General features: G+C 38.6%; 2 protein-coding genes and 1 non-coding gene across 3 annotated transcripts in view; 2 read left to right on the top strand and 1 right to left on the bottom strand.

The window, feature by feature from the left end:
- LOC134800751 (proton-coupled zinc antiporter SLC30A2-like) overlaps nucleotides 1-14,918 on the top strand; it is a 30,034-nt gene extending 15,116 nt beyond the window's left edge. The window contains exons 3-12 of the mRNA XM_063773292.1: nucleotides 879-1,041; nucleotides 1,827-2,015; nucleotides 2,965-3,166; nucleotides 3,700-3,793; nucleotides 4,611-4,735; nucleotides 5,349-5,464; nucleotides 6,248-6,330; nucleotides 6,651-6,749; nucleotides 7,226-7,769; nucleotides 8,351-14,918. Coding sequence (XP_063629362.1) covers nucleotides 879-1,041; nucleotides 1,827-2,015; nucleotides 2,965-3,166; nucleotides 3,700-3,793; nucleotides 4,611-4,735; nucleotides 5,349-5,464; nucleotides 6,248-6,330; nucleotides 6,651-6,716 — 1,038 coding nt within the window. The 3' untranslated portion in view covers nucleotides 6,717-6,749; nucleotides 7,226-7,769; nucleotides 8,351-14,918. The remainder of the gene's footprint in view (nucleotides 1-878; nucleotides 1,042-1,826; nucleotides 2,016-2,964; nucleotides 3,167-3,699; nucleotides 3,794-4,610; nucleotides 4,736-5,348; nucleotides 5,465-6,247; nucleotides 6,331-6,650; nucleotides 6,750-7,225; nucleotides 7,770-8,350) is intronic.
- LOC134800958 (U5 spliceosomal RNA) lies at nucleotides 7,596-7,713 on the top strand. Its single transcript, XR_010145601.1, has one exon. It is a non-coding gene; the product is annotated as a U5 spliceosomal RNA (small nuclear RNA).
- Nucleotides 14,919-20,583: 5,665 nt separating the features above from the next.
- The window catches only part of LOC134800850 (SH3 domain-binding protein 5-like), a 48,644-nt gene continuing 41,623 nt past the window's right edge, over nucleotides 20,584-27,604 (bottom strand). Inside the window, exons 9-10 of the mRNA XM_063773406.1 lie at nucleotides 22,102-22,228; nucleotides 20,584-20,933 (exon numbers count right to left, since the gene is read on the bottom strand). Coding sequence (XP_063629476.1) covers nucleotides 20,801-20,933; nucleotides 22,102-22,228 — 260 coding nt within the window. The 3' untranslated portion in view covers nucleotides 20,584-20,800. The remainder of the gene's footprint in view (nucleotides 20,934-22,101; nucleotides 22,229-27,604) is intronic.

The raw sequence follows: 27,604 nt of genomic DNA, 5'->3' as shown, positions 1-27,604 counted from the left end.
TGCAGGAAATAAATACTCTTTTCAGTACATATGGTGCTACTTTACCGCCCTAGTGCGGTAATTGGCACAATACGTGCATGTCGAAAATTTATAGGGCCATATGTACTGTAAGGGGTCATCCATTAATTACGTCACACGTTTAGGGGGAGGGAGGGGGTCAAGAAAATGTGACATATTGTGACATGGGGGAGGGGGGAGACACAAACTTTGTGACGTCACTTTAACTTCATCAGTAACCGAATTTTTTTTTAAATTATTTTATTCGCTGTACATTTAGATAACAAGTTTTTAAAACGATAATCGTTTTTATTCTTTTAATTTTCTTTCCTAAGCAGTTTTGGGTTATAAAATTACTAATATTTATATCGTCAAAAATATTTTGATAAAATATTAATAATACTTAGGTACTTACTTAATTCGATTTGGCGATTTCGTAGAAAAAATGTGACGTCACACTAGGGGGGAGGGGTTTGCCAAATGTGACCAAATGTGACAAGGGGGGGGGAGGGGTCAAAAAACCTAGAAATTCGTGTGACGTAATTAATGGATGACCCCTAAGACGTTGTACAATACACGTGCGAAAAGGTAACTCGCAACTCGTGTCGATTTAAAAAGCACGTCGTTCGGTCGTGTTTCAATTTATCGCCACTCGTTGCGAATTTTTCTACTTTTCGCACTTGTATCGTAATGTACTATTATCACCTCAATACAAGAAAATAATACAGACTACAGAAACTGAAGTAGAGGTATACAGGAGGCGGTATTATGGCTAAAAAGCGATCTCTTCCAGACAACCTTTAGGTACCTACTAGTGCCTCCGCCAAGTCGAGCAAAATTTTTTTTTCTAAAACTTATTAATCGTCCCTTGCTTGTCGCAGATAGCAGAAGTGATCGGCGGGTTCCTAGCGGGCAGCCTCTCCGTGATGTGCGACGCGGCCCACATGCTGAGCGACTGCGGGGGCTTCGCCCTCGCTCTACTCGCCTTCCACTGCGCCAAGCGGCAGCCAGACTTAACCATGTCCTATGGGTATAAAAGGGCTGGTGAGTAGTGAGACAGACTTGCTGTGCTCTGTCTTTTTCAAAAATTGTTGCGCCATTTCGGGTCCTAGCTAAGTTAGTTGTTTAATACTAACGCTATAGAATTTCCAATTTAGCAAGAATCCTAAAGGCATAACAATCCCGTGTGGTGACTGTACCTACTATTAGCAGGCGTGGCCCACTCCGCGATTTCGTCGCGTCGCTACAAGTACATGCTGCCCGCACCAATTTTGGTGTCTAGCACCTGTCGCACCTGCTCGCGCTTGCGCCACCTAGCGGTCATATCTGTCGTAATAGACGCGTTTTGTTAGAGAGTAAACCTTCTGTACCTAGAACCAAAAAGAATAGATAGTATAGAGGGGTCCTGTCATTGTAAATTGTGTAGTCACTGTAAATTTACTGCCATCTATCGACACGCGACTGAAACTCAAAATGAAAACGTATAAAGTTATCAAAAAATGTATATATATGGATAAATTATTTTATTATTTTTATATCAATTTGATCCATGTTCATTCACTGATATCTATGTTAAAATTGTTAAATATGAAACGGTGTCGTCACGCCATCTAGCCGAGGATAGGCTAAAGGTGTGTGCGGCATCTATTCGAGAATGACTTTTACTTGAATTCCGAGGCACGTTTTTTCCTTAGACTTTATTCGTCTTATACGAAGTTACATATGTCTTTGCTAGAACTATTATTCTGTGCTATTAGTTTATCTACCATACCGTTTTTGATTAATGGGACATTCTGTAAGATACGTTTAAACAAACTTTTGTTCCGCAGAGGTCCTCGGCGCAATGGTGTCCGTCCTCCTAATCTGGATCTTGACCGGCATCTTCGTGTACGTGGCTGCCATCCGGATACACTCGCGCGACTTCGATATAGAGCCGGACGCCATGATGGTCGTGTCCGGTTGCGGGGTCATCTTTAACATCATACTTGCCGTTGTACTTCATGGATGCTCCGGTATTGGTAAGTCAAAGCCTAAGTCTTAACAATTCGTATGCCTCGTCCCGTATACGCGTATACGTCACACACAATTTGGACTGTAATTTACAAGGTTATAAATTCAGTAGCAAATTTTTGACAAGGGCATACGAAGGGTTAAGTCTACTGATAGAGTTAGACCAAGAAAAGTCTGCAGCCTGAAGTGTGTGAAAAGTGCTGAAATCGCTGCAGACTTTTCTTGGTCTAACTCTAGTCAGAAGCCCCCATACTCTGACAAGCGTCACTAAGGAACGATATTCAGGACTCGCCACTGTCGTGACAGCGCCATCTAACAATCAATTTGGAAAACATAGACCATTAGGACCTACCTAAGTACTTATACAGGGTGATTTCGGGGTCGTGGAGCAAGAGAGCCAGACATCATACAGGATCCAATGATGAGCCTAATGATGTTGTTAATTATTGTTTATCACCAATAATGATGATTATTTTCCAGATGACAAGTAGGAAAAAACATTTTTGCATACAATTTGGTGACCCTACTCAATGTGACATCTTGTCGCTTTCCATACAGCGTATGTCAAAAGTCATAGGGTGACCATAATTACTTAGTATAACATTAATTTTACTTGAAAAATAAGAATAATTAAAGTAATTATGTTTTAATCAAATACTACCATATGTTAATGTGGATCATTTACCGAGTCAGAAAAAGTGGTTCTGGATCACGACCTAAATATCGGCAACTAATAAGGTAGCACCTTATATAATATTTGATTTGTTATGCAAATAAAAAAAATCAAAATATAGTCTGGCTAACACAACTTGTCAGTCAGTCAGTATGAACCAGGAACACTATGCTAATCCCTTTCTTTTGGGTGCTAGTACTAGCGTAAGGCACAAGACAGTATGATTCTCTGTCTATGTTTGAAATGAGACAGTCCTGGTCCAAACTATAGCTTTTGTTATTCAGCGCACCACCACACGCACGGCGGCGCGGCGTGCACACACGGGCACACGCACGCACACACGCACGCACACACGCCCCGCTCCCGCTTCGGCGTGTTCCGTCGCGACAAGGAGAACGGCGCCGTAGCCAATGGAGACTACTCCGTTAATGGCGATTATTCTATGAAGGAGTTGGGAGAGACGAGGGTGGAAGGGGGCGGCGACAGGTGATTATCTCCCTCTCACTATAACAATCTCTTTGGCGGGATAAGCAGACAAACATTATGTCCTGCCTTCTCTTTATAGAATTATCGCAAAGATTCGTTCGTTTGAAAGTGGTGTGACTACTAACGCCATCTATTGATGAGTAGTTTTAAAATGTGACGTGCAATAATAAAATTACCATTGTATAGGGACCGTGCGTGTTGTAGGGTCAGCCATCTTGTGGCCTGAATTGGAAACATAAATATGTACATTGCCAAAGCAAGAGCTGCCATCTACTGTTCTCGTACGTTTTGTTGTGCATAGTAGGTTCTGCCATCTTGTGAGCTACATCGGAAGCATAAACTTCACATTTACGCTCCTGGGCTGCCCCCTATAGTTCATACACGCGCCCTATAAATAACAGATGTGTTACATCAGAAGAGCCAGTGTTTTGACTTTTATATTTTCGATTTAGTTATTAATTCTGTGTGTATTTTATTTTCTAACCCTATTTCGAACATAAATCGAAAGTTGAGATATCAGTAAATGTTTCCAGGAATATAAATCTGCGAGCAGCCCTCATCCACGTGCTCGGCGACTTGATCCAGAGTTGCGGAGTCCTCTTAGCTTCGGTGCTCATCAAGTTTTACGTGAGTTGTCCAAGCGATACCAGTACTGATGAAGTGATGTATGCTGATGATTCGTTGTGACTCTCATCAATTTTATATGTAAATTCTAGTCATATTTTTGAGTCTAGTCAAAGCGTTGAAACTTGAGTTCTTTTTAACTTGTTATAGTTCGTTTTTTTAGCATTAGCAATAAGGTAAACAATCTTGATGTGTCTTTTAATTGAAAAACACATTTTAAAAATAAGTTACGGCAAATATGTAACAGTTATGAATCGAATACGATCATTTATATTCTACTCCTTTATAAGTAATAGTTACTGATTTTTAAAAAGCGTTTTTCAATTAAAAGACATGTCAAGATCGCTTACCTTCTTTCAAGTTCTTTCTAATGCTAAAAAAAAAGAACTATAGAGATGGGAGTCTCCTGTAAAAACTCGACTCCTTTCTTGAGATTTTTTATTTATTCAAAACAAATTTTAAGTATACCTTCGGGGGTCGAATTAGAGTCTGAAGACTCAAACGACTGAAGTATTTTTATGACAGTCTCTACTGAGTTCAGATTTTATAAATAAGACTCGTAATTTGAGACTCCAGTTCTTTTCAGCTCCAACTACTGCGTGGAAAAAAGAAAATCTAAATTTCTTGATCTGCGTCTCTATCGCTCAAATATGCAAAAGCTATAGAGAGGTAGACAACGACATTTATTTTTCCATTTTTCGCGGTAGGCAGAGATTGTGAACCGCCAGCGCTTGGCAATCTAGGTACCGCATAACGTTCGGGCTCGGACAGCGCCATCTAGTTTACATGTTATAAAGTTAATAAAATATGGTTTCCACAGCCAGAAGCGAAGATTGTGGACCCGATCTGCACGTTCGTGTTCTCCGTGCTAGTGCTGCTGACGTCGGCGCGCGTCGTGCGCGACGCACTCGCGATGCTCATGCAGGCCGTGCCCAGGGACTTCCGGTTAGTTGCCTTATCAGTCCTGCCAAAATACAGGAAAATGCTAAGTTTTAAGCTACTCGCCCAAAGATGGCGCTAGTAGTCTTTGAATAAAACTGCAATAGTAAACATTATTTGTATGTTAGGATGGTATTCCACCTATCCAATTTCTTTGCCCAATGTGCATTGCGTCTCACTCTCTTATTAGTCAAAATGTGAGAAGCAAATACACATTGGACCAAGAAATTGGACAGGTGGAATACCACCCTTTTACAAAAAAGAAAAACACATCGCAAAGAAGGCGCGTTTAATGTTATAAGGCATTCTCTACTAGTAACCTTGGGCAAAGCACATAAATGGGAAAAGGTGTTACATTATGTTGTGTTAACGAAATAAGGTTTTTTTTATAAGCATTGATTTGTGAAATAAGTACTGTGTCGCAAAATTGCATGACTACTTTATAAATTAATTCATTCATAATGTGTCCATGGAATTTTACAACTCACTGTACCTTTTTTACTTACAAGTATTGTACATTCAAAAATAAATATATTTTGGTTCAGGCGCTGCCCAACTGGTACACCTACTGACCAACAGATGGCGCTAGTAGTCTCACCATTCTCATACATTGTTGCAGCTACCGCGAGTTCGTGCAGGCCCTGTCCGCCGTGAGCGGCGTGCGGCACGTGCACTCCGTGCACGCGTGGGCGCTCTCCACGCACCACGTCGTCGTGTCCGCACACGTCGCTATAGGTATGTCGCATTTTCGATAGGCATGTGACAGGAATGATATATGAACGTATACGTACGTACGTAGTCAAACTCGAAGCTACATATAAAATAGTTTACATTTAATGAATATTACTAAATAGAAAATATCCATGAATTTGAAATCATATTGTTATGAAACCTGCAAAAAATTAAGTATCTTTTACAAATTCAATGCTCGAAAAATTCATTACCCTATGTAACCCTATGTATAGTATGCTAAGTATGTACATAGGGGAAATTTTACCGCGTCACTTGTGTAAGTATTCAATAGATGGCGCTAGCAGTATCAACATTGTGTAATTTCTTTAGATGTGTTTTATCTTAGTCTTAGGGTGGTATTCCATGTGTCCAATATCTTTGTCCAATGTGTATTGCGTCTCACATTTTACTTTAATGAGAGAGTGAGGCGCAAAGACATTGGTCAAAGATATTGGATAGGTGGTATACCACCCTTCGTACATTGTATAATATTTCAAGTTGTATTTTTTTTAATGTAATAGTCAGCAAACAAGCAGACGAGCCGCCTGATGGCAAGCGGTCATCGTCGCGCACATAACATATGCCCATGCCCATGGACATATGTTTGGTAGTCTATCAAACTTTCCATAAGATTTATCCACATGAAAATTACGTCAACGTAAATGTATGTTATTCCACAATATTCATACTGCTAGTGTAGTTACACGGTAAAGCTTCGGCTATCCCCCGATGGATGGCGCCACGGGTCATAAAAACTCTGATATTGACCCCTTGTAAACTTTCCAGATGAACTGACAGACTCTGAAGCGGTGCTACACGCGTGTCAACAGCTGGCCCAGGAGTACAACGCTAGGGCTGGGACGTTCCAGGTTAGATAAATATCGATACCGATATTATTAATCGTTTATTTTGATTAGGTAACACATATCAGTGAAAGAATAATGATCAAAGTCAAATGGCGTTCTAACAATTTTAATCTTCTGTCGAAAGATGGCAGTAAAGTGGCTACTTTACTTTGACAATCCGCCTTTATACACTCTATTCTCTTTGACGGAACAAATTTAAGAACACTCTTTTACTATGCAACTAGTATTAAATCTACTCACCACCAGATGGCGCTAGTAGTCTCACCAGTTCGTGCAGTATTCAGCTGTATTAGATGATTGATCGATTCTCGTGGGTGTTGCAGGTGGAGAGGTATTCGAGCGCGATGCCGGCGTGCGGCGACTGCAGGCAGCCCGGACACGTGCCATGACATCTGACTACGCTCACACACTAGCCCAGTCAGGTCTGCTGCTTTTCTATATGAAGTTTCTCTAAAAAACTACATCTTGGATACACACATTTATTGCCGAATGTACTTGACATCCCCAAAGTAATTGTACTCATTAAATGAATAATATAATATTAGTTCATACTCGAGGGTTTTGCTAGTAGATTTCAAACTGCGGGAGAGTTTTGATATCCATCTCCTAAATTCATCAACAAATCCATGGTACTAAATTCTTGTATTGTCATCTGGATTATATTACATTTGTAATAGCGATACAACTAATAGAAGTTGGTTAAAATCGACTTATTTTATGTTTTTGGCAAACGGTGCAATAATTAACACAGACTAAATAAAAATTTCTTAGCATTTATTCTTATAAATGCTAACAAATTTTTATTTAGTCAAAACTACGATAGCGTTTTTTTATTTTAGTTCAGGAAAAATATATATGGATTTTTAATATATATATAAAAGAATGTTTTATATTTCAGGAATCAACGGACAGCTCAAGTACTGAAACACCTGAAGTATAAAAGGCATAGAAACGTAGGATAAGTATAAAAATTTTGTTAAATTTTGCCAATGGTATGGACAATTAGCAAATTCGCAAAAATGGCGCTGGCGTCGCATGATATTTATATTTAATTGACATGAAAATAATATAAACAAGACGAAAATGTTATAATAATTACATAATTATAAGTATTGTTATGATTTAAGTTATTTTTGTATGTAAAAGTGTTTCATAGGATGTTTAAATTAGTTAACCAATTTGCTGGTAGATGGCGCTAAGATGCAAGATAGATCGCGCTGTTAAGATTTTTCCTGAGTTGATGGGGTCGCCGCCATACTAGTTCATCGTTACTCTGGTTTCCCTTCAAAACGTATAAATCTTTCGCCTTTTACTAAAGATTTCCGTGGAGGGGGACACTCAAATGAGTCTTACTCTATTTTTTGATGCCTTGCTTTTAGCAGGGCTTATTAATTTGTAAAAATTTAAAAATCGGATAGTGTTATAGTTGGTCAAACCAATTTGTCAATCAGTAGGAACCAGGAATACTATACTCATTAGGCTTGTGCCTGCTCGGTCACTACAGAGAGCGCTCCGCTCTCGGTCAATCGGTCAAACGAACTAGTTCGGTCTTTTAGTTCCTTTAGTTCAGTTCGGTCGTTGAGAGCCGGGAATGAATAGGAGTCGATTTTTCATTGGTTTCTTTCCAATCTTTGGTAACTGAATACAATTCAACTTGTACGATACGATGTGTCGGTATTAAACATTTTACCTTAACATAATTTAAAAATGTGAAATATGTCGAAATATATTTGATTTTCCTTCATATTTTACGGGCTTAGGAGTGTCACGTCGTTCTTTCATCTCGTTCACACTCGTGCCAGCGACATTGACAACCGTTTCGTTCCGTCTATTTTACGTTTCACTCAGTCAAGCGCTCTCGAATCCCACTGAACTAAAGGACCTAAAGACCGATTAAGAGCGCGCAAAAAGATTTAGTTCCTTTCGGTCCTTGATGGGATTTCATTCTTGATAGTTCTTAGTTCAGGACCGACTCAAGCCTAATACTCATTACTCATCCTTTTCTTTTGGGTGTTAGTACTAGTGTAAGACAAAGATAGTATGATTCTCTCTGTCTATGATTGAAATGAGAAAGTCCTTGACAAACTATATCATGAATTTACAGTATTTTAGAGGAAGCGGGACGAGGTTTATTTCATTTCGTGTGCAAACTATTCCAACTAACCAATTTCTTTGTCCAATGTGTATTGCGTCTCTCATTTTGCTTTAATGAGAGAGTGAGAGACAGACAATGACATAAGAAAAAAGTTGATTTATTGACCCAAAAAAAACATAATAATAACAGCATAGGTACCTTCAGATACATTGGAAAAAGAAATTGAACAGGAATACCACCCTCACACGCGTTTTTATTTTTTTCCATAGAATGTAGCATTATAACATTTTATCATCACAATTACTTTAGCATAATAATTTGATCTCAAATTAGTATCTAATCGGGTTCTATCACAGATGGCGGTGGCTCTAATCCTAGTTACCTATTATAAGTCTAGTGCCAACTTTAGCGCTTCATTAGATGCATTTTTATAATCATTGTCTTTATAGAAATAGAGACTACTCAAAGTGCCAAAAGTGAGTTTCCATTTCATTTCGTGGAACATGTGTGGAGTACAGTAGACGGTCGCCAATCCGGCGCGCCTAGTAATTCGACAATTATGGCTCATTTAGACGATGCGAGTTTCATTACATTGCGGTTTTTTTGCGGTCGGTTGAATTGGACGTAACCAACAGTCCGCAATGTAACTAAAATCGCATGCGAGTTCACAGCCGTCTACATCAGCCTTTAGTGACCCGTTCTATATCCCGGCAGTTTACAGTCGAACGCGGGGTTGCATTTGATATTTAGAAATAATTTTCTATACAAACCCCCTTATTCATAAAACTTTACGGGCCTGATTTGGTTAAATTATGTTTTATCACCTTCTTACAAATACATAAGTCAAAATGACAGATAAGGACAAATGATTAGTAGCTAATTGAGGTTTGTAGTGCGTTAATGAATAAGGGGGGAAAGCTTTTATTTCCCATATAAATCCAATATCCGGGCAGTTCTAACAATCGGGAATAGAAGGAAAATTTCAGGTCCGTTTTACCGAGCGCCTACTGTACTCACAAGAGAAAGTGACAAAAAAATAAATTTCAGCATAAGGGGTCATCCATTATTTGTTTAATTTTCTTTCCTATCAGTTTTGGGTTATAAAATTACTAATATTTTTTTTTCAAACATATTTTGATAAAATTATTAATAATACGTTTATAACCTACAGACTTAATTTGATTTGCCGATTTCGTTGAAATTTTTGAAAAAATGTGGCGTCACACCAGGGGGGGAGGGGTTTGCCAAATGTGACCAAGTCTGACAATGGTCAAAAAACTTAGAATTTCGTGTGATATAATTAACGGATGACCCCTAAGTTATGTGAGCATGTGACATTTTCAAGCAAGGTTCACAGTCACACATCTGCAAAAGTCCATACTCACTTTATAAATGGCATTCATTCATAGAGTTTGTACATTGTTGGTTATCGACACGGACTATGTACATCTTTATGATATTAACTTAACCTTAATGACAACCTATAATAAATTACTATTTGCTTGAAAATGTAACATTTGTTAAATAAATGTTGAAACTCTTCGGCAGATATAGTATGTAGCTAAAGTATTATTTAATAAATATTATCGCTTTCGTGGGTTAAAGACCAGTTGTTGTTAGTATTAAATTGTATATGGGCCATTATCTATGAAAAGGGACCTGATTGTCGATGGCGCTTACGCCGCACAGCGTCGCGCGGCATTGTATTTATATCGGAGCATCGTTAATAATGGCGTAAGCGCCATCGACAATAAGGTCCCTTTTTATAGATAACGTCACATATTTTGTTCGACAAGAGATATAAACGTAATATATATTAAAATAAGGCATGTACATTTGTTGATTTAAAAGCGTTTTCAAACTTAATATAAACTATGAAATAAGATACAAGTGTATAGACAAGGACTACAAGTATGAATATATTTTTTATATATAATTGTGGCTTTCCATTATAGTGGGGTCCTTATGCTTCAAGTGCAATAAGGACGTTCCCATCAGACATTCTGACAGCCTAACAGCCGTGGCTCACTCCGCGATTTCGTCGCGTCGCTACAAGTACATGCGGCCAACACCAATTTTGGTGTCTAGCAGTAGTAGTTGCCGCGTACCGCTACGGAACGGACGCCTGCTCGCGCTTGTGCCACCTTCGGTCATATCTGTCGTAATAGACGCGTTTTGTTAGAGAGTGAACCTTCTGTACCTAGTGCTATTATTTTATTCTGTGATTCTGGTAGAAAGGTCCTTATTGCAGATGAAGCATAAGGACCCTTCTCTGTTGGAAAGCCACGTATGTTTTGTATTTCCATGCATCTCAGTCAATGACAATATTAGGCCAATCTTTCCGAAAGTCGTGAAAGCAGTCGGACACAATAAATAATTTTGTATTTCACTAATTTTGATGTTGAAAAATCTAATATTTCTTAACTTTCTAACCAGCAAGATTGTTTTAAAGTTCAGACCAATACTTACTTTGACATCGCAGTACAATTGCCATCAAAAATTATGTATTATGTCGAAAACAAAATAAGATAAAAAATAGGAAACTATTTACATTGTAAATTAGTAATTTTCATCTTAAATTTGTAATATTCCTTAAATATCCGTACTAAATAAGAATATAATGAGCTTCTTGTAAGATAACCTGGAATATAATCGTAGAAATAAATAGATGTATTGTATTAGATTCTAGATGGCGTTAGTGATATCGAGAAATGATACAATTTTAGTTAAGTTATTTAGAATGTTAAACGTTGATTTTCGGTTGTGTGTGTATTCATTTACAAATAAATATGATGATTTTGGTACAAATATGAATAAAATATTATTATTATTCAGGCAATCAACAGTTTCATTTCATATTACTGCGACTTTCTCAAGACTACTAGCGCCATCTAGTTTCGTGTTAGTTAATTAAATTATTAAATACATTCTATTTATTTTACCGACTCTATATTGACGCGGTAATTTTATCAAACTTGATATAGCGTCGATAAAATATATACTATTGATTTGTGCTACTTTGAAAAGGGCTAGTTACGATATTTCTTAGAATTTTCAGTACTTTAGTATTAGATCACTAGTTAAATAATGCAATTGTAATATTTTTGTAAACTCGTAGTCCGCCCTTATGGTGTTAGGTATTCACCTGTCCAATTTCGTTGTCCAATGTCATTGTGTCTCACTCTCTAATTAAACAAAATGTGAGACGCAATACACAATAAGGACAGTAATGACAGTATTTTGACAATTATTGGAATTTTATGCTCAAATAGCTAATGTACATATTATATGTAAAAGTAGATGTCGTAGTGTAGATATTTTGTATCCGTCAGTTTTGGTGCATGCCCGTTACAAATATATTTAATGAGGAATGTTTTTAAAAGGAATTACTTGCGGTAAAGAAAGAACGCGTAGGACGAGTAATTTCGTACATTGAACCGCCTGTTCCTATCTCTGTCGCTAGCGCCTAATTATATAGCTATCCCACTCGCATAGTGCCGTTGGCCGCCGTCATCATACACACACACACATACACATACACAGCGTACACACAAAACTAAAATATTAACCTCTTCAGTTCGAAGAAATTTAAATCCTATTCAATTGAAACAGAGTCGCTTTTGCTTTGTTTCGTTCAATTTTCCAACAACGCAAAATGAACTCTATTTCGTACATTATTCAAAGGTTCAAATTTCTGTAGCAAATTTTGGATTTTTCATTCGTATGGCTGGGCATTAGGAGGTTATATGGCGCCATCTACAACAATGATGCGGCGTTGTAGGGCGATTGTCAGTCTTATACACCTTGTTTTTATTGAATTCCGTTAACTTCGGGGTATAGTTAAGTACGTTTATAAGAACTAAATGGCATAGTTCATTTAAAAAAAAAAATTTTTTTTTGTTTTCTTTTTTGTTTTTTTTTTGTTTAAAAAGTAATTAAATGTAGCATATAGCGTTGTTGTAACACGGGCATTACATTTAACTCAACCAAACAATTGAAATCTGTGACATATCAATGTGATTTCGTACATCAATCGACCGAGATTGTACTTAAGTTTAGTAGCAAATGTATGAACTCATTCTAAACACTAATCAATATGTAAGCCGGCCCTAAGGCAAGTGTACACGCTTGTAGAGGCCTTATAGGAAAAAAATAAATTATGGATTATCTCCGAAATGGACTTAATTAGAACATCGGTGTCTTTGAGAAAGTTACTTGATTTAAGCTCAGGAATGCACCCTTGAAATTAACGGAAATCAAAAAAAACACGGTGTATACTTGTTTTTCTCTGGAAGTAACACCTTTTAAATATACACAGTGGACAAAAAATAAGTGCATTCCCGTTGCCAGGGAGGTTTTGGGATTATACTGAGCAACTTTTACGATGAGACCAACCCCGAATCGCGAGAAAAAAATGTACCCTCCCATAGAAAATCGATCAGCCAAAATGTATGAAACAGCCAAATTTTTTTTTCGCGATTTAGGGGTTGTTTCCATAGTAAAAGTTGTTCAGTATAATCCCAAAACCTCCCTGGCAACGGACTTATTTTTTGGCCATCCTGTATATCCTCAAATAGGTAAGTTTTGCAAAGTTGTTAATTAAAAAAAAAGGTAGAGGTCTTAAGAAAGATAAGTGCTTTGAATTTGTCAGCTGATGTTGATGTCGCTGTCCGGCTCGGTACATTATGGCAGTAATGTTGACTGTCAAAAATTGACGTTTACAAATTCAGTTACCGCAGTTACGATTTTTTTTTTGACTTTACACCTCTGCTAAAATTAATAACTCTTTGGTTAAGCAACATAGGAGTTTTTGTAGCGCTCTGTTTTTGACTAGTTTTCCCCAGATTTAGTTAAATGATGTTGACGTATGTTTAAATTTCAAATAATATAATTATGCAGTTGTGAAATATGGTGTAAGTTTCTGGTAGTTGCTAGTCGATGTATAACTTGAAGCGTATTTTGTATTGTCATATCATATTCTAAATGAATTCAAATAATAGTTTTGGATGTTTTAGTTTAGACAAAAGAGTAAATAAAAATTTTATGATTTTTTTCTTTTAACTGTCGCGTTTAGTAGGAATGAAATATTTTTTTACATTCAACTATTTGTTTTTTATTCAAATTAAATTATTCTGAACGTTCCGTCTAGAATTTGAACTGTTAAAAAACACTTTGTTGATACAATAAATAAATAAATAGATTATAATCTGACAATCTACAGTTTAAGGCCACCATATTTAATACACCATTTCTTCAACTTTGACAGAAACGAATGGACAAAATATATAACTCGTTGAAATGTTTTTAATATGTAGTATAAGTTAGTGACTAAAAAGCAGACTACGTAAATTGTATAGCATTTTCGGTGCAGCGGAGTGGTGTTAACGGAATTGGTATAAACAATTTCAACCCTAATGATTAATTAGCGTTAATTACGTTAATATTAACCTTAATTTACCATTTCAGTTGGAATTATCTATGCCGATTCCGTTAACACCACCCCGCTTCCAAAAATGCTATAAAATAAATTTTATAGCATTTTTGGTGAATCGTAAACGATGTCTGCTAATAAACTATATTTCAACCACCAATGTAAAAACAATTATTAATATTTAAGACTTATTCTCAAAAATCATTCACAGAAATGTGTCGTTCCTTAAACTAGGGAGTGTTTGATGATTATTATTAACTAGCGACCCGCCCCGGCTTCGCACGAGTTACACAAAACCTTAACAAATGATACACCTAAACCTTCTTCAAGTACCATTATTGATAGGTGAAAACCGCATGAAAACCCATCCAGTAGTTTTTGAGTTAATCGCGAACATAATTATATACACACAAAAAGACAGACGCGGCGGGGGAATTTGTTTTATAAGGTGTAGTGATTAAGTACGATGCTTTGTATTTTAAGTGTACAATCGTTCTGGGGTCCCTTTCCATGAGGAAAGACACAAGTAAGGGTCTAGATAAAAATCGGAGCTATATTTGACCGTGATTACCTTTTATATTGTTTTCGAGCTCTCGATATTCCGCTATCATCAGTTACCCGTGAACAAGATGCATGTAACTGCGTCGAAATATCGGGAGCTCGAAAACAATACAAAAGGTAATCACGGTCCATATCCCGGTCGATATAAGTTAGTGAAACTAACCGTGAATCATTCAAAACTTACTTGTTAGGTTGTTTTCAATTTCCGACATGAAGTTTAGAAGTAGCATGTAGACCCTGTTTTCTGTGATTTGATCGCGTACTGTACAGTCAACCCAATTTAAAAACAGACTTTAATTGCCGATGACTGTACCCCGAACTCGAGTTGCCAAATTGTAACCAAAAAATGTATTTTTATAAATGATTTTGTGGATAAATATATGTATGAGCGTTGATTTAATTTATAATATTATTTTTGTTATTACATTTTCCGTCCCGGTGCGAACCGTTATTTCTGTTGTATTATTGTATTTGGAACGGTGAAAATAAATTATTATTGTAAAATGTTTGGTTTATAATTTCTCCCCGACATCACACGTACATTTAGCACCAAAATTATTGTATTTGGAACGGTGAAAATAAATTATTATTGTAAAATGTTTGGTTTATAATTTCTCCCCGACATCACACGTACATTTAGCACCAAAATAGCTAAGCGGCCGAGGTGCTCAAAACGATCTGAATGCATCAGCGTTAAGACACCTAAGAGCATGTGCACATCACTTTGAACGCATGGCCTGCTTACTTGCTTAGTCACTTCAGCTATTGATTATACTCGTTCGTCTCACTAGAAGCACAGAATAAGTATAGTACTACCGTACAGAAAGGACACTTCCTATACAAAACTGAAGTTTGACAGCGATTCAGGGTCGAATCATGTGGCACTATCCCTTTCGGACTATTTAGGGTTGTCTACATTCCAAGTAATTATCTTTGGTCGTGCACGCAAAGGGACGTCAAGTTGTGTCAACCCTAATAATTGCTCGGAGCAATGCTGAGCCGAACGGAGCCGAGTTTGCCCGAGGTCAGGAGTGCTAGAAGTTAAGTTTCAGGCCGCCATTTGTCATATCCAAAATTGTCACGCACACGCCAGCATCATTCTTACAAGCTGCAAAAATATTTTTTGGAAGATCTAAGGATTCTAAGGTCTGATCTGGAAGATAGAAGGAATTGGACGGAGACAAAATGAAGAAATAAAAAACCAAATAGTTTAACTACATACTTGTATTATTCTTCAGAAGGCAAGTTATTTCAACATGTACATAAGTTAACATATATATCTTATCGTATGTATATCTACAGTAACTAACGTTTGTACAGTTTAATATCACAACAGCAAAATAATATCATTTTAAAGCTATCCTTAGTGCGGGTTCTTCCTTGATTATGGCAGCCGATTTTTAAAGAATGATTTTATATAATAAATAAGAAAATGTCCATAAATGCCTTAGATACTTAATATTATGCAAAATAACATTGTACTCGTTAAGAAATGGGATGTAACATTGCATGCACCTATGCACAGGGCCGTCTTAAACTATGCTGGGGCCCTTGGGCACATAAGAATTTGGGGCCCTTTTAGAAAGTAAAGAAAGCGAATTAAACTAAATTTTTTCTACTAGGCTCTTCTATTTATTATGAGTAAGTAAATATACTGTTACTGTCTGTTCGGGGCCCCCTGAGGATGGGTGCCCTGGGCACGGAGCCCGTGTGCCCTTATGGTAAAGACGGTACTGCCTATGCATGGAATAGTTATTTACGATACAAGTGCGAAATTCGCACATGTATCGTACAACGTTTTACAGTACATATGACCCTTTAAATTTTCGACGTAGTGCGCTTATTATAGCACAAGGTGTCGTAATGGAACATGTACTGTAAAAATCTATATATTTTTTTAAATTCTAACCGAACCGAACGTCTAGATTTAATAACCGCTTAACTCAAAGAACGAACAAAACGAAAAAAAAAAATTCAACAGATATATTAAAATCGGCTCATGGATGTATAATTTGAATTATTCTTCAAGCATTTCCTGTTCAGTAATTAAAGAGGGAAAAGTCTACTATTTCTGAAAAAAAAAATCCTATTCTTAAATTGTTATAGCACACGAATGGATGAATTGATTTGAGTGAGATTTTACAGTACAATCGAGGATTTTTAAGAAATGTTAAATGGAATCTACCTTCAACGGCGCATTTTCATATTATGCTATAATTGCAATATATTATTTTAACTACTTAAAACTAATTATTTCACCTAACGATATAATATAGGGTAATTCGCCAGTAACTGAAAATGAATTATGTATATAGGTGAATAGAATTCATTATTAGTTTAGGGTGGCCAGTTATTGGCCGGTGGCCAGTTACTGGCGAATTACACTAGTTGCATATCACTCTCACAAAATAATGATAAGAAATACTGGCTGTTTATAAATATTTGTCACTGTTTTTTGTTTTATCTTTCATCTGTCGTTTATCTGTCATTTTAATTCAAAGTGTTTAATAAAATAAATATGGTTTATAAAAACTAATAATCCGTAATGTTGTCATATTCTGGAGTATTTTCTACTTAACCTATTCAAAAAAATGGAATGGTTAATTTGTTATAGTCGAAAATACATAAGATTATCATTTTTTACAAAACTATACAAGCAAATATACACCTCATTTCCGACGCGATAGGATTGAATTTGCATTAAATGTTTGTAAATTACGTTCGTCCCAAATATTTTCGACTATAATTTACTATTTTTAATCTCAACATAAAGTCTACTTACAAATTGTACTATGAATAATAATTATCACACATTAACATTATAGACCAAGAGTTAGCTACATAATGCAACATCTGATCGTATTGAAGACAGTGCAAGCATTGAAGAATCTTGAAGCCAAATATGATATAGGAAACTCACACAAGTAAGTTTTCTAGATACTAGCTCCTGGTCTATAACTATAAGTTCATATCACGATATTTCTCTTTTATAAACACAATTCAATTGGCAGCTAAATAAAATTGACATTATATAATTGTGCATTTAAAAATATGTAATTTTATTTATTTTACGAAGTATCTTTAATGTGTAAGTTACATAGCACTGAACGAAACAAATACATATATATTTGTGACAATGTCTATGTTGAGCTCTCAACTATTTCTAAGAGATCTTGTTTAAATCTAAAATAATAATAAATAATAATACCTTTCTCGTAAATAATACATTACTATAATAGCAATATTATTAAGCATTATGCAACATCGCTTTTTTTAAATGCCGAATTCCTGAAATGTCAGCACTCAATTGCCAATTTCAAAACAAAAAATAATTATTTAATTAATCTACATATTCAGTCAGATTATAGTATGTATATTTATAATTGGTTATTTTAACTATTCAACAGAATACAAACAACTTAAACCATTCGACCAATTCGATAGATACAAAATTTAATGATATAACGCGGTTTTGTTTTACATTATTTTAAATACTTAAAAGAACATATGATGGTGGAATAAAACATTGATTAAGCTAGTGTTTCGGGAAAAAAGAATCTTAAAAAAATACTGACCGTACAAAGCGTGTAAAACGCAAACATAGAAAAAAAGAATTTTGTATAAAAGTAATTGTGTAATGTGTATATAATTTTTAATAATATATTATAAGCATACACCGGGGTTTTTGGTGCGCTAACGACATAGATGACACCTTGCTGTCACCTCTATTGACAATGACTTAAGTTTCAAGATGACATGTACTGGGACCGCGTCGAGCACCAGTACGTTTACCTTATTTATAACTTTGTTTATTCTAATATTATTACCAAACTAAGGATTAAAAATAATTAGTAAGCTCCAAATGTGCTTAGAAATGTTAAAATAGTATCGGTTTTTACAGTTTTTACCGGTTTTTTGGGTATCAAAACCCCCGATGTATGTTTATAAAATTTAATAATATTAAAAATTATATACACAATTACTTTTATACATATTATAAGTTACCTACGAACAGGCAAGAATGTTAGGCATCTTCTTATATTACGTTAATTAGTACAACACACTTATATTATGTTATTGCATTTAAATTGATTTCTATTAGCCTAAAGCAGATCTAGATTTACTTTATCACCATTCGACACTAAATAGTCCTAAAAGTATTGATAATATTTTTTGTTACAAAAGCGTCTATGCGTGCATAATATTCCCACCATTTTGTTTTAAAACACATGTACAATTGTACATATTAAAAAAAATACTAATAAGAAAGCTTTTGAGTATTAAATTTGAGAATCAATTCGTTTTCCTGCTAAAAAAATAATAAGGAACAATATAATCAATTTTTCATTTGATTTTTATTGAAAGTATAAATTCCATGAACATTAGGAAATAAAATTAAGACTATTTTTTAGGTAGTCGAGTTAGTGAGTCTTAAATTCAAAATATTACATATCGCATAGGTACATTACACATACGTGGGCCATACTGAAAGAGTCTAAATTCTGATATATGACACTACTTATTTTTTCTAAGTGGCCAGTTCCAGGAATTTTCAGTATGCCCTAAGAATAATAAAATCCGGACAAACATATTTACATTTTAAATATTATTTGGACTGTGCAAGTTCTTGCCTACTTCGATACTTCAGATAAACATTGCCCATACTGATATGTCCACTAATGGAAACAAAATTTGTAAATAATATTTAACCCTTTATAAGGCATAAGGGTGTCAGAATGTATGCAAAATTAAACCCTATCCATTTGAATTAAAGTTCAAAACCAGGTGGGAAATGTATTCCCTCTACCTTATAAAGACTTAAGCGTCGTTATGTGCCAAAATTGTAGCTTTATGGCATTCGTAAAACTATTAATTATTTATCCCCCTAAGTCCCTGCGTACAATTTTTTGTACATATTCCAAAATCTATTTTCAACTTTTATTGTGTAAATTTATTGTTTTTTTATGGCATGTGGCGGCACGGACCCCGACCCCATAAAGGTAGAAGACGATTATGTCGTGAAAACGAATAAATTAAAATACCTTGGGTCCGTGCTGCACGAATCGGGTGAAATCGATCACGACGTCCAAGCCCGAATTAGCGCTGCTTGGGCAAAATGGCGAGAAGTAACCGGTGTCCTCTGCGACCCCAGGATACCGGTGAAGCTAAAGGGCCTTGTGTACAAGAGCATCATCCGACCAGTCCTACTATATGGTAGCGAGACCTGGCCTGTCCTCGGAAGGCATATCCAGCAGCTTCACGTCACGGAGATGAAGATGTTGCGATGGATGTGTGGCGTTACGCGACTAGATCGCATACGTAACGAACACATCCGTGGCAGCCTCGGAATCCGTGATGTAGCGGATAAGCTGCAGGAAAGTCGCCTCCGATGGTATGGCCATATACGCCGCAGACCGGTAGACTACGTCGGAAATAGATGCCTCAATCTCACTGTCCAAGGCCCTAGATCACGCGGTAGGCCTAAGAAACGCTGGCTGGACGTCGTGACAGCGGACATGGGGGAGAACAATCTCACACCCGAGGATGCCGAAGACCGGGCAAAGTGGAGGAGACTGAGCAGGAAAGCGGACCCTGGCGCCAGGCCGGGAAAACGCTAGGTCGAAGAAGAAGAAGAAGATTGTGTAACTAAGGGTTCCAATTTCAAAAACAAAACAATTGCTTCTGGGTCTCAGGAGGTTAAGATGCACACTATATGTTAATTAGAAGGCAAATGATACATGAAATGGAACTGTTCTGAATGTAAACCTACCTACGGCGGGTAAGGGTCTCCCCTGATATATCGACGCGCATTCGGCAAAAGCCGATAGGAAAAAGCTTTATGTCCACGCAATAAGAGCGAAAAAATCGTCGTTCGGCTCGGCTCGCATCGGCCGGCGCCTGCCGACGCGTCGACGGCTTTTTCGCTCTTATTGCGTGACCGTATAAAGCTTTTTCCTATCGGCTTTTGCCGAATGCGCGTCGATATATCAGGGGAGACCCTAAGTGTGACAGAGCACAACTATAGGCGCCATAAAAGCATGCGCCCAGCCACTTCCATTGCGTTTTGTACCTTATTGCTACAAGAGTAGAGTTGAGTTTTTCTAGCCAATCCCAAACGTTAAGCATTTCATACCGTATTGCTATACATGTAGGGTTCAAAACCGTGGCGAGCGTGGTTGCCGGGTGGCGACGCCGGCGAGTCGTCCGCAGACATCTTGGAGTTGCTTGTCGTATTACATACCGTATTGCTATCGACGTAGGGTTCAAAGCCGTGCCTCCGGAGATTGTGGCGAGCGTGGTTGCCAGGTGGCGACGCCGGCTACGTGTTCGCAGATAACTTGGAATTGCTTGTCGTATTTGATACCGTATTACTATAGACGTAGGGTTCAAAACCGTGCCTCAGGTGATTGTGGCGAGCGTGGTTGCCGGGTGGCGACCCCGGCGAGGCGTTCGCAGACGTCTTGGAGTTGCTTATCCAGCATTAGGGACGCGATCTGCTCGTCCGTTAGCATGTCCATACTGAAAATATGAATAAATGACAAAATTAAAAATAAAAAGTTTTCTCGCTAACTCTGAGCTTATAACGATCTCTGTCCTCGTAAGACCCAAGCCCATTTTTGCGCTATTGAATTTGGAACTTTTTTTATTTCTATAACAGATAAAAACTCGAGTTTACTTGTAGGGTAATTCGCCAGTATCTGGTCACTTTTAGTAACTGGCCGCCCTAAATTAAAAAGGAATTCTATTCAACAACATAATTCATTTTAGTATAAGGTTTCAATAACTGGCCACCTTAAACTAAAATGAATACTATTTATAGGTGAATAGAATTCATTTTTAGTTTGCGGTGGCCAGTTACTTAAAGTGGCCAGTTACTGGCGAATTACCCTATACAAATTCTATCTATCAAATTATGCTCTTTTCACAGAGCGACCTTTTTCAATTCCCTCAGTAGATGTAAATCGACTTTCAAATAGTCTGCATCAAATATATATTGTATACCGATATATGTGGCCACTTTGGTCGTCACTATCTATTGGATGCTGACTGTAGGTACCAGGCACGCATGATGCGGTAACATACCTGGCTAAGCTGTCGGTATCGGAGTTCCCGTCCGCTGAGCTACGAGAGGGACGCGGCGGGGGGAAGTGCGGCATGTGAGCGTGACGACGCCATGCCGTATATAGCATGGATGCTGACTGATGTACCAGGCACGCATGATGCGGTAACATACCTGGCTAAGCTGTCGGTGTCGGAGTTCCCGTCCGCTGAGCTGCGAGAGGGACGCGGCGGGGGGAAGTGCGGCATGTGAGCGTGACGACGCCATGCCGTATATAGCATGGATGCTGACTGATGTACCAGGCACGCATGATGCGGTAACATACCTGGCTAAGCTGTCGGTATCGGAGTTCCCGTCCGCTGAGCTACGAGAGGGACGCGGCGGGGGGAGGTGCGGGGTGTGAGCGTGACGACGCCATGCCGTATATAGCATGGATGCCGACTGATGTACCAGGCACGCATGAGTCGGTAACATACCTGGCTAAGCTGTCGGTATCGGAGTTCCCGTCCGCTGAGCTACGAGAGGGACGCGGCGGGGGGAGGTGCGGGGTGTGAGCGTGACGACGCCATGCCGTATATAGCATGGATGCCGACTGATGTACCAGGCACCCATGAGTCGGTAACATACCTGGCTAAGCTGTCGGTGTCGGAGTTCCCGTCCGCTGAGCTGCGCGAGGAGCGCGCGCGCGAGGGGGAGGTGCGGCGCGGCGTGCGGGGGGCGGAGTGGGAGCCGCGCTCGCCGAACAACGATAGACCTGGGGAAAGTGGGGTACAACATTCAGTGACAGGCGATTCGGTTACCACTTACCACTAGTGGCGAAAGACTTTACTAGTACGGAAAATTCCGAACGTGTGCGGCCAGGCTAAGTCGAGCAAAACAAAGAGGCACGGCCGTACAGTCACCTGCAATAATATGTTACTCTTCGAAGGCCGCAAAAATATGTGACACGCTCTTATGGCTCTACAAATAAGATATTTGTCAGATATTTTTGCGTCCTTCGTTGTGTAACATTACACAACTGTACGCAGGTGACTGTACCATCCTTTTCTCGAAGCTATTCAGGCCATTTTCAACCTCCTGTAAAAGCCGTAACAGATAGTAACCTGTCCAATGTCAGAGCGTCTCACTCTCTCATTAACGCAAAATGTGAGACGCAATATGTTGGACACAGAAATTGGATAGGTGGAATACCACCCAAGGTGGTCGTCGTGCGTGCGTTAAGGACGCAGCTATAAGTTAGAGCGAGAAAGAGATGTTTTGACCGCAGCAAGGACGCGGTGCGATTACGGTTATAATTTTGTGCTGGAGTTTCATTTGAAAGTTTACAAAATACCTCTCTAGATGGCGCTGTCACTGGTGGAAACTAGCGAACGCTCGGTCAACGCAGTTATAAGGGGTTGCATCCTATATTAAGGTCTGTATAATAATAATAATAATAATCATTTTTTGGAAGCCCCTGGACTAGCTAGCCACGGGCCATTTTTATTTACTAAAACAGTATACATTGGATATACAGATGTAGTGAATAATCCTTTTCACCACACCAGCTCGGAAAGGCTTACTTTGCACTTCAAAAACTGATAGCAAAGTTGCATTTTATACACATGTGAGGCAAAGTAATCAAATGCAAACTTTGAGTTGTTTTCTTATGTTTGATGGTAGAATTGACTTTTAAATGATGATTTTGGATGATAAATATTTAATAACATTCATTTGGATTTAATTTTGTTTGATATTTTACATTTAATATTTGCTTCGGGTTGGTGTGGTGAAAAATTTTGTGTTTCACAAGATTCCATTTTACGAACGAATCACTACGCTCGTGGTTCAATTTTGTAATCTTTTGCTTCCTCGGGTATCAATATTAGCACGAGAGGTTAAACAACAACTTTGCCCCCGAGTGAAACAAATAACCATTTCCTTTCTTTCTAATAGGGATTAGGGATAGGTCGAATATTCGGTATTCGGCAAGTTGTACAATGGTCATATTCGGCCGAATTATTCGGGTAAAGTGCCGAATATACGGTAAATATTTCCTATTAGGGTAATTCGCCAGTAACTGGCCACCCCAAAGCAAATGTGAATTCTATTCACCTATAAATAGAATTCATTTTAGGTGGCCAGTTATTGAAACCATATACTAAAAATATTTCTGTTTATAGGTGAATATAATTTATTTTTAATGTAGTGCTGCCAGTTACTGGCAAAATACCCTACATCCACTTTCGCTCGTTTTTAGGGTTCCGTACCCAAAGGGTAAAACGGGACCCTATTACTAAGACGCCGCTGTCCGTCCGTCTGTCACCAGGCTGTATCTCACGAACCGTGATAGCTAGACAGTTGAAATTTTCACAGATGATGTATTTCTGTTGCCGCTATAACAACAAATACTAAAAAGTACGGAACCCTCGGTGGGCGAGTCCGACTCGCACTTGTCCGGTTTTTTTAAGCTTTAATCTGAGCCAGATAGATGGCCACAAAAATTCTATACGATCTCCGACGTATAGGAAACATAATACACCGACCAAACAAGGGAGCACTTACTTACATAACGCTGTCGACCTAGCGTTCGCTAGTTTGCACTCGCTACAGCGCCATCTACGGAGGCATTTAGTAACTAAAGTCTTGGTACTGACAGTGGGGAGACACTCCTCACTTCGGTCGAACTCGGCTCCGCTCGGCTCAGCATTGCTCCGAGCAATTATTAGGGTTGGCACCACTTGACTTCCTTTTGCGTGCACGACCACAGATAAGATAATCACTTGATTTTTTGACAGCCCTAAATAGCCGAAAGGGATAGTGCCATATATTGGAAAGGGACAGCATGATTCGACCCTGAACCGCTGTCAAACTTCGGTTTTGTAGGAAGTTTCCTTTCTATAGTTCGTTTTTTTAGCATTAGAAATAAGGTAAACAATCTTGATGTGTCTTTTAATTGAAAAACATATTTTAAAAATAAGTTACGGCAAATATGTCACAATTATGAATCTAATACGTTTATTTATATTCTTCTGCTTTCATAAGTAATAGGTAATAGTTACTGATTTTTAAAAAGCGTTTTTCAATTAAAATACATGTCAAGATCGCTTACCTTCTTTCAAGTTCTTTCTATTGCAAAAAACACGAACTATAGCGAAAGCCGTTTTAACTAATTTTACTCCTTACGATTTTACGCTTCGAGCAACACCGGCTTCCGACACATCGGAAGGGAGGGGCCCAAGCGATATCTCACCGTACAAATCTTTCTGCCATTTTTCGCGGGGGGAAAGGTGCACACAGTCGCACTTCTCACACACTTACATAATAATAAAATCCAATCTGTAATGACGACACAAATACATAGAAAATGACACACGTCAAAGACAAATCTTGCAAACCTCGATCTCTTTTTGTGTACGGACGAGTGACAAGTGTCACAACACGCACACTAACACATTTTCGTTGAAGTATGTTATTGTATTCTGAGAGATGACGAGAAGTCGGATTTGTCGCTCGACCGATCCGCAATTTGTACTGAGCGAGCAAAATCGATAAATCCAACAATTACATGAGACTAAAATATAATAATTGTGTTTGAATGTAATTAAACGTATGATATGTAAAAAAAATATTACATGTGAAATGTAACACTTTCTTTTTGTAAATTTGATATCCCCGACCCCTTTTTACAACAAAAAACCGAGCAAACAAGCATTTTTGTGCAGCAGTGTTCACGCGCGCGTCTAGACTCGGTCTAGTGAAAAATCCAAGTGCAACTAGTTTTATTACCCGCGCTAGATTAGATTGACGCGCTAATCTTGTACCTCGGCAGAGGGGAAATAGTGCGAATGCCGCCTCCCTTCCGTGTTGCTCGAAGATTTTACGTGAAAATGGCTAATTTAAACAGCGCGAATAGGTGATTCGCAACTCGTATCGATATAAAACACTTTTATTTATACTCGTGCGAATTACCTTTATTTTGCACTTGTGGCGCACCGCAATGCTGGCTGCCCACAAACCGTCTACGTCAACGAGACAACGAGTCAATGTCATACACAACTAAATTTTCCTTCGTACGATACGGAAGCTAAAATCTTATTTGCAAATCAATTGTAAATTAATCATTGTAAATATTCTCTCATTATATGTAAATATTCATCCTCTCTATCTCCGCGTATTATTTCATAGAAATAGTGCTCTAGACAAGAACACTAAATTGGTGACCCGCGACTTTCAAAATTTTCAAAATGACCGACGAATTCGAAGATTCCGTTTGTGAGAAAATAGAGCCCGAGCGATCAGGCGCCGCGGTTGATCGTCTGACCATGAGATTACCACCATTTTGGGCAGAAGATGCGGAAGTTTGGTTCGCCCAGGTCGAGGCGCAGTTCGCCGTTTGGGGCGTGAAAGCGGATTCAACGAAATATTTCCAGGTTATCAGAGAGCTAGATCCCAAAACGGCTCGAGAAGTACGGGATATCATAACGAAGCCCCCAGAAACAGATAAATACGAAAAGTTGAAAAAACAATTGATCGACCGACTGTCAACGTCGCAAGAAAACAAAAGACGTCAGTTGCTGCAATTTGAAGAACTTGGAGACAGGAAACCAAGCCAATTCCTTCGTCACCTTAGAGGATTAGCTGGCGATAGTGTCACTGACGATTTTCTCCGAAGTTTGTGGTCCACTCGCTTACCTACTCAAGTGCAAGCGATCGTCGCGTCTCAGAAGACGGCTTCTTTAGACGACATCGCCACCCTTGCAGACCAAATCATAGACGTGACACCTTGTTCTTCTTTTAAGCAGGTTGCAAGCATGACTTCGTTTGAAGGCATGTTTAAGAAGATGGAGCAATCTATAACGGCGCGCATCCAGAGCGAAATGACGCAACAAATTGCTCAGCTAAGCACCGGTAACAGCAGCGGTCAGCGACGTTCGCGTTGTAACAACAGCAGGTCGCGCAGTCACAGCAGATTGAAGTCACACGGTCGGTATCGAGCTGTCAAATCAGGTATGTGCTTGTATCATAGTCACTTTAGTACCAACGCACGGAATTGCATTCCGCCGTGCAACTTTAACGCGGAAAACTAGCAAGACAGTCTACCGTGGCGGCTGCCGACTGTCCTCCTACTACAACCTGCCGCCTATTTATCACGGACAGAGTAACTAAAATTCAATACCTCATTGATACCGGATCTGACCTTTGCGTTCTGCCACGCAATTTTATGCCTAATTGCAAGTCGCCTGACAACTACTCGCTTACTGCCGCTAATGGTTCGCTCATACATACATACGGCATAATCAAGCAAAAGTTAGACATAGGATTACGCAGAGACTTTATTTGGAACTTTGTCGTAGCAAACGTAAACAAACCTATACTTGGCGCTGATTTTCTTGCACATTATGGTATTCTTATCGATTGCAGAAATAGAAGACTGCTTATTGACAGTTTAACAACTTTGTCGACTACGGGACAGCTTAAGCACTGCAACCAACCCAGCGTTAAGGCAATTTCGGGTGACAGTGAGTACCACCGCTTGCTAGCAGAGTATCCCAGCTTAACGAAACCATCTGGACTGCCGCGAGAGGTAAAGCATTCCACTGTTCACTACATCCGAACTACTCCAGGTCCTCCTACCTTCTGTAGACCACGCCGCTTAGCTCCAGATCGCCTGAAGATTGCTAAGGAGCAGTTTGAAGAGATGCTTCGCGACGGTGTAGCACAACCGTCTGATTCACCGTGGGCATCAGCGCTACATATGGTGCCAAAGAAAGGCAATGGTTGGCGGCCGTGCGGGGATTACCGCGCGCTGAACGCACGCACTATCCCTGACAGATACCCTGTCCGCCACATAGAGGACTACGCACATCGACTCGCTGGTAGTAAAATATTTTCAAAAATAGATTTAGTTAAAGCTTACAACCAAATTCCCGTTTACAAAGATGATATCTGCAAAACTTCCATTACAACACCATTTGGATTGTTCTCCTTCCCATTCATGCCATTTGGACTCCGAAACGCTGCCCAAACCTTTCAACGGTTCCTGGATGAGGTGCTCAGAGATCTGGACTTCGTGTACTCCTACATCGATGACGTGCTCATCTATTCTAAAGATGCCAAGCAGCACTTAGATCATCTACGGCAAGTGTTC

The sequence above is a fragment of the Cydia splendana genome, chromosome 20, assembly GCF_910591565.1.
Source record: "Cydia splendana chromosome 20, ilCydSple1.2, whole genome shotgun sequence".
In the NCBI taxonomy this organism is placed as follows: Eukaryota; Metazoa; Arthropoda; class Insecta; order Lepidoptera; family Tortricidae; genus Cydia; species Cydia splendana.
The sequence above is the reverse complement of the archived record's forward strand: the minus strand, read 5'-3'. Positions and strand labels throughout refer to the sequence as shown.